General features: G+C 33.9%; 1 protein-coding gene across 7 annotated transcripts; it reads right to left on the reverse strand.

The window, feature by feature from the left end:
- Positions 1-2,903: 2,903 nt before the first annotated feature.
- Positions 2,904-10,062, reverse strand: LOC129312718 (protein-tyrosine sulfotransferase-like). 7 transcript variants are annotated; one of them, XM_054955399.1, is made up of 13 exons: positions 9,718-10,062; positions 9,158-9,223; positions 8,887-9,010; positions 8,716-8,787; positions 7,484-7,772; positions 6,283-6,423; positions 5,632-5,739; positions 5,377-5,518; positions 4,646-4,692; positions 4,498-4,557; positions 4,282-4,401; positions 3,875-4,006; positions 2,904-3,081 (listed from the first exon to the last, which is right to left on the reverse strand). In XM_054955399.1, the coding sequence occupies exons 2-13, from the start codon at positions 9,204-9,206 to the stop codon at positions 2,953-2,955; spliced, it is 1,413 nt and encodes a 470-aa protein (XP_054811374.1). In that variant the 5' UTR covers positions 9,207-9,223; positions 9,718-10,062; the 3' UTR covers positions 2,904-2,952. The 7 variants fall into 7 exon arrangements, with proteins under 7 accessions (XP_054811374.1, XP_054811375.1, XP_054811371.1 ...); XM_054955400.1 differs by having other exon boundaries at positions 9,810-10,061; XM_054955396.1 differs by having other exon boundaries at positions 8,887-9,052; positions 9,810-10,061.
- Between the last annotated feature and the right edge of the window lie 405 nt (positions 10,063-10,467).

Here is a 10,467-nt window from a genome sequence, read left to right on the forward strand (position 1 = left end):
GACGCAGGAAATGTTTCCCTTCCCTTTATTATTATTGTTTTTTTTTAACCACATGACAAAAATGAATATGACGTTTTTAAGCGGGATATTTTGGTAACATTCGTTATCGAATCCAAGTGACCGTGTTGATTATTATTATTATTTTTTTGGCCAGTAAAAATTGTAATTATCCAGCAGCCATTGACAGTAACTAGAATGAACATCCCATGGCCACGCTTTTGTGCTTTGCATGGGTGTCCTTTAAATGTAATTTTGTCTATCTAAAATATAAAACATCCCTTTGATCAAAAAAAAAAAAAAAACATCTCTACGTCAAGTATATCTTTAAGAACAAAAATTAGATAGTTTTAATATCTCAAATTTTTAAACTATATTTTTCTTTGATACTAATCATTAATTATTTATTTATAAAAAAAGTTGATTAATTTTGATATACTCTTAAGGCATTTTTGGTAAAAACATATTAAATGCACTTAGAACTGCTTCACAGATTGCTTTGTACTAAATTGAAACATCAACTTCTAAAAAAGTTACTCCCCATGCTTATATATAAAATACTTTTAACCAAATTTTATATACCGATACAAATTTATTATTTAATTAAAATCATATAAAATCATAATAATTTTTAATTTTGCTTCTAATAATGTCATAATCAATATCATGATGCCAATAAGAACAACATACAATTAATATCTCTCTTTCATTTTTTAAGATAAGGATAAAATTATTTAATTATTTAAAAATATCATGACATCTCTTCTATTTAAAGCTAAAATAAACTCATAGAAAATACTTTATAGGGATGGAAGGAACATATTTGAAACAGAAGTAATTTATTTGGACATTCTATAAGTATGGTACTCGCGGACATGGAAAAATTATAATTATTGATGAAACAAATATTTCACCAAAACTAATATAAACAGATAAAATATACAGTTCAAGGCAAGGTTGTCTATCAAATTTGCCCACTATTCATAAGCTCTTATCTTTTTCGCAAAAAATATATAATAATCTACCATTCATTTTGTGACAGAGGGCTGATAATAATGTAAATTATTTGTTGTCATTGTGTTGTGTGCAGCAATGATATTTTTTTATAATGAAAATAATGGTTTTTTTATTGCTCATGACATGGGTATCTTTGTTAAAAGTAATCATATTTTAAGTATAATTGAACATTAAATATAAACATTAATTTTGATGAAGATTTAAACATTAATTTGCCGCATTGTTTAAAATATTTTTATTGTATGTATAGAGTTGAATAAATAAGCTGCATTTTTATACTTTAGGAATAACATAATCTTTCATAATTTTTATGATATATGTTGCTAAAATATTCATATGATTTAACATGTGACTGTTGTACAATTTTATCAATTTGATTGTGTAAATGATAAATTGATAAGAATCGTATATTTGTTACTTATAAATTTCAATATATAGCTAAAAAAATGCCATGAAAAAATAAGACGGTTGGTCAAATGAGGGGGCAACGTGCATAAGATGTGGATCTATCCACATTATTATTATTATTATTGATTATTGAAGACAAATAGGTAGATCTGGAGAAAAATAAATAATAATATTTTGAATGTTTGTGTCATTGTCATCCACAGATATGATTAAGGCGTCACCGACGGTGCCCGCGGGATGAATGAGAATTATTGCACCGGCAAGGGTCTGTTTGTTTAAGGACTTTCATAGATTCCGAGTTTTTGGACAAAAAACATGAGAAAAAGCAAAGTCGAAGCGGAGAACGTACATTAATCTCCAATCGTGATTTATGACAGAAGACTCTCAAGTCAGGATGTGTTAGATGAAAATCATCATGAACATTTTAAACATCATTTCCTTTCCCTTTCCAATTACGATTTTTTTTTTTTTTGAAAAAAAGAGAGTTAAAGCTAGCTTACCAAACATGTATAGTGCTTTGTCACTCCCTTGACTTCCCATTCGTGCCTACCAGACGCATCCTGACAATCTTAGGGGTCGAAATTAAAGGTGGGGCCACCATGTTTGGCGATACTGCAAGAGATAAGTGATGAGTCCATTACATGAAAGTTGGCCACTTGTCAATTTCAACTCTCAAATCATTCGTTCCTCTCTTCAAAGGCATCAACAAATCCTCCCCCCACCCGAATTTATCGGTCACAGATATACTAGTAAATATAGTAACCTTCCACTTCTTCCTTACACTGCTTCTTTCAACACGCTTTAGAAATTCTGGTGAATTTACTGTTTTCATTTAGATAAAGCATTTTTAAATATATTTTCCTTATCTTTTTTGTAATGTCCCGGTAAAGAGTAACCTGCGCATTTCACCAAAGACAAGGATGGAATTTATGTTCAGGCTATTTGGCACTTTGATTATGGATGCGTGTTGGTTGCATACGCTTTAAGCCATTATGTGGAGCCCTAATCAATCTCTTGTACTGAGAGAAAATATGGAAAGCATTATTCTAGGGAAAAAAAAAGGTATTGTTTATGTTATTTAAATATTTTGTAAGAAGAGAAATCTGAAACTTAACTTTATATGAACATGATATTAAGATTTCCTTTCATGTTATTTTGTTAGAAAGGAAATCTGAACATTAGCTTTCTTTGGACAAGTGATTAAGATTTCCTATAATAGGTAGGAAAGTTAGTTTGAGTAGACTAGCTTGCATTTGTAAATGGGACACATTTGATGAACAAAATATTGTGATTTGAGTTTTTGAATCCCTTCCTCTTCCTCTTTGCGTGTGTCTCCCTCCCTTACTCCCCCACTATTATGTTCTTCATATTCATTTCTCCTTTATTTCTAGTTTTTCTCTACTCTCTCCCTATGTTCAGCCCCGTGCAAGTGTGTGTGTGTGTGTGTTACATCATGTACCTTCCAAGAGTACTCAACAACAAGAAGCATCAACCCACCTTTCATTTTCACAAGTTACCATCAATTAACATTCACATCTTAACCTTCAACATTCTTCTTCTCATATTTACTGTAAGAGAGAACGAAAGGAGGAAGACAAGTGTGATCATTGAAGGAAGAAGCTTCCAGTTCGTCATGATTGATATGTTTTCCCATCTTTCCTGCAATATAATATACACAAAAGGAATTGAATAACCAACAGCTGCACACATGTTAATATCTACTTTAACAGAAGAGGAAAATTATACTGTATTATTATTAATCCAAGCATAAAACAGTTCAATTCTTTTCTCCTCATCATAGGGGACTAGAATACTCATATATGCTCCTCCGAAATGTTTTGATGTATCGGCAGACCATCAAATATAGTTTTGGCATCATATTGCAATGTCCCGATTGGATCTTGCATAAAAAAATGTAAAATTAATCGGTTATTCCAGTTCATGCCTTTACGTTCTTAATATGCATGTCTTCTAATTTTATTTCAGCAAGTTACTCCTGCAATTTAAGCTGTCTTGTCACGTTCATTCTTTCCGTTCCCATATAGAAGGCTCCGAATGTAAATGGGAAAAAGTTTCAAGTATTCCCTAGTGGTGACCCTTAGCCGTGTTCATTGAACTTCAACATATATATATATATATATATATATGAGTATTTCGCTCACTTCACTTCAAACAGATTCTCAAGCATATCAAACTTCATAAAGTAAATAAAGGGAAAACAAGGAGCAAGCATGTTGATGCAATTAATTAGATGAGGTGCATCAGTATACTATCTTCAATCAAATTCTTGTTTCCGTTATGTACGAGGGAATGAATTTTTTCTTTCCATATTAAGCAATAACTACAGAACAATAGAACCCTTCCCGTGGGGCAAAACTACCTCACACAATGCACATGCTAATGAACTATCACAAAAATGTACTCAAACATCTGAATCCTGAAGAAATTGTACCTCAGTAAGTTTCTGTAACACATTTTTGTGTTGATTGGAGAAAAGATCTCTTGCATACTCATAGAGCTCTAAGTCAAGGTCATTAAGAGATCGTATCTGCTGAAGAACCGCATCAGAAACCTGAAGGCGTGCCTGGGAAAATCCGAAGTCATTAGAAAGGATTACATTACAATTTGCAAGTCAACAAGCCAAAAGTAGGCCATAGAAAATTTCACCACAATACAAATAATTTATATTCCCATGTAGCCTGAAATACAAGCATTGCCTGCCCATGCTAGAAATGCATATCCTGGTTGGTGGCTATTAGATGTCAAAACCTTCTCAGTGAACCAAGTAGGAAAAGCTACTCATGCGGACAGAATGGAAAAGTGCACCAAATATGGCAGCTCTGACACTAATAAACTTACCTCCGTTGAGAAGTTCACTGGGGATATTCTCTTCAAAGAAAAGAAGCGTCGTTGAGTCTGGGCCTTTCGTAAACTAGAAATACAGTCTTCATAAGCTTCCGTGAGGTCTCCCACAGTCATCTAAAATCAATCGACAATCATAATTGTTATTCAAGATGAAAAATAGATAATATCTAACATGTCCACCAAAAAACTATACTATGCAAACAGGCTTACTTTTGATTCTGTTGCTTCACTGGAAGAAGTCTCAATGGCTCTGCTGTTTAAGGTGCTATTCTGTCTTGAAGTAAGAGATTCAATGAGTAAGGTTTCCACACTAAAACTCCATTGACTAGGTGTCTTCGTGGAAGGAGATCCTCCTTACCTGATGTTCAAAGTTATCGGGTTCAGAATTTGATAGTGAACTATGCCCTGCAATACAAATACGTGATCAATGCCATGTCATCAAACAGATCTAACAAAAATAAGGTAAAGACTAGAAATGTCAACATCCACACGTCCCCTGAGTTTCAATGCAAAAGATGGCACTTGATAAACCCACCCAGATCAGCCCAGACCCCATTATGTGCCACAGACATATCCAAGTGCACATGGTATTACCGGTGCTTTAATCATGCTCCAAATACTGTAAGGTATCATTTGAATTGATAGATTTGAATTTTAGATTTGAAATCCAACATTTCAGATCTTACATTTCAAATCCATATATTTAAAATCCTTGGTTTGGGTAGTTTACAAAATTTCAAATGAAAAGAGATGAACTGAGATTCAAATGAAAATAAAAAATAAAAAATAAAAAATTTATTTCTATTTTTTAATCGACAAAATATGAGAATAGATACGAGAGTCAGAAATATCAATAGTGAAAATATGAAGAGAACATGATGTTTAAAATGATTAGAATTTCAAATGACTGGGATGTAAATGAAATTTAAAATTACAAAGGAATTATAATTTGAAATGAATTTAGTTTTAAATCAAATCTAAATTCATAAATTTTTGTGTATGCAAATGAGGGATTTCGTTCAAATCCAAATACTTGTTAATCCAAACATGCCATAACATTCATTTGACTGTCTGACATACCACACTAACCTATGTTATCAACACTAGTCATGCTAGCATTTGGTGCTCTCAGCTGTGATATCACCTGAGCCCCAACAACGTTTGCAAACATGGAGGCAGATTCTTTGTGCTCCTCAGTCAGACCAACGTATAACATGTCATCTAATCTCTTCTACAAGAATTACAAACATCTGTCATACATGTAATAACAGGAACCCAGGAAGTGGTGAACATTTATATGATGCAAAAAACACAATTCACAACCTAGACAACTTATTCACTCACTACCTTTGCAACTTGAAGCACGTACTTGCCAAGAATCTTATACTTCTGTACACAATGGCGCACTTCATGTGATTCTGCTGCATAAGAATTGTTTGTCAGACCTGCAACCTGTCAATTGAACAGTCCACCAAAAAAATTGAAATGAACACTTGGATACATGAAATGCTAACATCAATTAAGTTTTGGAAATTCCAGAATCTGACTCATCCAATTATATTTGAGGGGTTAAATTCACAGGATATAATATCTAACTAAAATCTTGAACTCTCCATGCCCATAATGTTAGTCAAGTACTATGCTAGTTGCCTAGCTGCACACAGGGTACTAATTTATCCACTTAAATATTGGAAGAACGTTTTCACATGCCATCAAACCCAAAGCCGGGGTATTGGCATATAAGCGTATAAGACATAAAACTGAGAGTGGTTAGTCCAACAATAAAGTTGGTAACAACAAAGGAGTTTTGCACCGGCAAAATATGTGCATATTCTAATGGCAATGGCACATGAGCAGGAATTAAGACTCCAAATGATGTATTCCCATAAAATAACTATTTCAGAGGGCAGTGTAACTAACATAGCAGTCGCAAAATACATAACCTATAAGAAATTAAGAATGACCACAGGGATAAAGAAACACATACTATAGTACCTGGAATGTGGCCCCATTATGTACAATATCCTCAGCCACGGGATGATTGATGAATTCATGCAATGGCATTGCAAATTCTTCCATGTCATAGAAATCATTGCTCTTAGGGATAGGTAACCCCCTACTTTGCCTTGAGTCCCTCTGCCTCACAAAATGAACAACAATACATCACTTGGTAAATTTAGAAGTTGTATCCAATTAGAAGTTCGTGCGTTAGCAGACAACATGGCATCATGAAGCAGAAGTATAATTACTCCATAAATGCATCTATTTCCCCTCTATTTGGAAACCTTAATGACTGTTATTTCCATATTCAAAAGTACATGGATCTGTCCGTGGTCACAATATAAAAGGCAAGTAATCAACTTCAAGATATACCCAATCAGGATGTCCATGATTACTCTTTCCAAATAAAGTCTGGGCCCACGCATTCTTAGATTATAATTATAATAAATCAGCAGGATTATCCATTTTACATCATTTCCAAAATATATTTGTCTTCCACATAATAATGTTCATTCAGTACATCATGCACAGATAGCAATCAATTATTGTCCAACGGCAATCATACTATAAAATTTCACATAAAGATCCAGTCACAGAACAATATGCCCCTTGCAGAATGTCCATATATTCAATTACAATTGAAAGGCTTTTTAATTTTCAGAATCTCAGGAGAAATTGGTAAAAGTGGCATGTCAAAGTTTCAGTTCACATTTGCCCCATTTACAGGAGACCCAATGTGAAATGCCTCTTGCAGTTATCATAATCCACCACCATTTCAATACTCAATAAGGAAGTTACTAGATTAGGTCCCTGATTCACAGGGATCATCAATAGAGAAACAAAAAAGGAAAAGAAATAGAAGCACTCTAATCCAAACTTACCTTCCCAATGATCAACTATCAACGCTCTCAATAAAGATCATTTTCAGAAAAGACAAACGCAGGTGCGTAGACGCTAATTGTCTTACAAGTTACCACATCATTTATTATTTGATAAATCTGATGCTTTGAATGTATCAACACCCCTCTACTTAGGGGGCATGTGTATTTATGTAACCTTCACAACCCTATGTTTCAAGTTCAAATATTATGGAAAAAGAATACACTCCTTTATCAGATATGCTTGTATGTATGAGCAAGGAAAGGATATATTCCAATTGGTAACATCCAGAGATAAAATGAAACGAGGAACCTACCCTGGCAAACAGGTCTTTCCTCATCCATGGAACCAGATACTTCCAGGGCCAGATATCAAGTGTACTTACGCCTTTAGTCTTAGAGCACATGCGTCCAGCAATACGAGTTGCAGATGTCAAGTTTGGATGCACCAAAAATCTAGCTGCAACCTCTACTGAAAATTCATAAGTACTAAAGACACGACTGATAGGATCCCTAAGTATGGTAACCACAGAACTTCTCTCCCTTGGAAGTTTTGAAGTGATGCTAAAGTCATCATGCGTAACTAGAAGCCTGCAGTTAGGTTTGCTGCAAATTCATGAAAATAATAGCAAGCAATTAATAAGAAACTTTTGACAAAGTTTACATTGAATTTTGCATGCAGGAGATGGGTTAAACAACTGAATATACAACGGCTGAAAAAGTTGGGGCCCTCAATAAGCTGATATGCTTAAGATGCCATAGACAATTTAAAATGAAGCGTTACAGTTTTGTTGAGTAAATATTCTACAGAATAGAAGCTGTTATAGAATAAAAGCATATTATATTAGTTATATTAATGTAAAATAATAGCCAAAGAAAGTAAAAACCTAAAAAATATTTTAAATTTATAATGTCTATTTTATCATGTTATCTTATTGTATGGACTTTTCTGATGGTATTACATAGTTTTTGGGATAAGGCTTCTAGTCAAACTCCTTCACATGACTATGGCACCTAAGGTGCTTGACTTTTTCCATATAAAAGTTGCCAAAGGTGATGCCTTTTGGCAAACTTTGTGAAGCCATGGCCTCTCATGCTGTGAGAGGCACTGGAGGTGTTTGGCGCCATGTCTCAGTGCCGTAGACGCTCAGGCAAGCATCTTTAATGACACTGGTAAAATGGTGGGTAAAAATAATTTCAATGCTTCTGCAACTCAGTAATTATTCTAGAATCAGAGAGACATAGCTGATAAGGTTGAGTAACAAGGTTCTAAACCAGGAAAAAATAATTGCTAGAATTTATTAAATGCTAAAGGTTTTTATAAGCACAATAGATTTTTAACCGTCATAAAAGTTTTAAAAAGCAATCACTAGGGTCTCAAAAGTTTTGCTGTCAAAAACTGCAGCAGGAAGAATAAAAAGAATCAGTCCTTTTATTTTAGCATATCCAAATGTATCAAAAGCTGTTTATAGGAATAATAGTTGAAAAGTAACAAAAATTTTAAAAAAAATTGCAGTTTAGTGTAAGATAGAAAGAAGTTAAAAGGAACCTTGGATCAAAGTGCAGCTTATCGTAAGAACGAGGGCATTCGAGAGAGCTGGGATACAACTTCTTCAAGAAACTGCAGATACAATATACCACCAGAAGCATAGATCAATGAGTTTGTCAAGATGCAGGTCTTATCTTTTTCAGATACCTAACGGGAACCATACAGAATTACCAGTGAAAATATGTGCGTCCTCCTGTTCTTGGGACATGGAGGAAAAATAGCAAATCTCTTAGTGTGTGTTTATCCTCTCTAATTTCTTTGTCAAGTGAAGAGTGCGCCCAATTTCTAACAGCTCCTTCACAACGTCCAAAATCATGTTTTGTGAAAGAGGCATCCGCTAGTGCAAAAAAAGAAAGAAAGAAAGAACCCCAATGTAGACCAAATTAAAACAAAACAATTATTAAAAAAAATCAATCGAGAGACTAAACATGAAAATGTATACCTAGTCCAACAAGCGTCAACAGCACACAAAATTTTAGGATACGATCCATCCACAAATCTCCTGCTCCTGGAAGAGCCAAATGAAACACCGAAAAGGAGACCAGCAAATGAGTAAATAAATGGAAATGAATTACAAGCCAACTGCAGGTTAAGAGAACAGCTGCTATCTTCTAAATTCCTTAGACCTCGTAATGGCTTCCCATGATGAAAATCCTAGTCAAACACATTTCTACATCAGCCCAAGAAACCCCCCTATCACGGTAAGTCGTTTCTAAGCCCAAGCCAATATAACAATAAACTAGAAAAGCGTAGAACTCAACCAAACACCGGTGATTAAAGGAGCATCATATTCATATAACATCCGGAAATGGTAAAGCAAGAATGCGACATATTCAATGAAGCAGCCAGAATACCTTTCAGTTTCACAAATATGGAAAGATTGCAATACATTGTAGGAGACCAGGATAACAGCTCAAACAATAAGCTAAATAAACCAACGACAAGAACAGAGCACGAAATGAAACACACAGACACACATCAATTCGAGTAGTAGAAATATACGAGTAAAAGCAACTAATGGACCCGCCTGTATCGGCCTCAGGATCTCGTGCTCATAAATTCCCAAAACAATGTTGGCACTTGAATAGACAGACCTCAGTCAATTTGGACCCACCAACACCCCTTTCAGAGCAGATACTGAAAGTCTCTGTCCCGAAATTCCTCACCAGCCAACGTGAAGTTTGAGAATTTTCCCGGGAAAAGAATGACCCCAGATTTTACAGGCCTTTCCTCGGGAGTTGGTGGGTTTAATAACGATGTGGAATGGAAGACCGAAGACCAGTGTCCTTTCCCTGCTAGCCGCATTCATAGACAAAGGAGCTGAGAAGGATTCCCCAACTCTTAAATCACGGAACAAAAGGGGACAAAACAAAAAGAGTAAGGGCATAAACGTATAATGCAATCAATACTGTTATATCAATAACTTTTATTAAATATATTTAACAATTTTATTTTTTTAAAATTAAAAATATAAATTTTTAAAAATATTCATCATTTAATATATTAAAAAAAGAGATAAAAATTAATTATAAAAAAAAATAATATTAAAATTGACATATTTAATAAAACATTAATTTATTTAAAGTGTTTTATATTTTGAGATAGAAAAAATTTTTTTAAAAGTATCCTATAATTTGAGATAAAAATAATATTAATATATTATTTGTAAAATTTACGAGTGTTGGCCGAAGAAGCAGAGGGTAAATACTAAATGGCGAGAAAGAATTTGTTTATATGTAAAATTTGTGTATA

The sequence above is a fragment of the Prosopis cineraria genome, unplaced genomic scaffold, assembly GCF_029017545.1.
Source record: "Prosopis cineraria cultivar Desert tree isolate PC_DT_omini unplaced genomic scaffold, ASM2901754v1 PC6, whole genome shotgun sequence".
NCBI classification, from domain to species: domain Eukaryota; kingdom Viridiplantae; phylum Streptophyta; class Magnoliopsida; order Fabales; family Fabaceae; genus Prosopis; species Prosopis cineraria.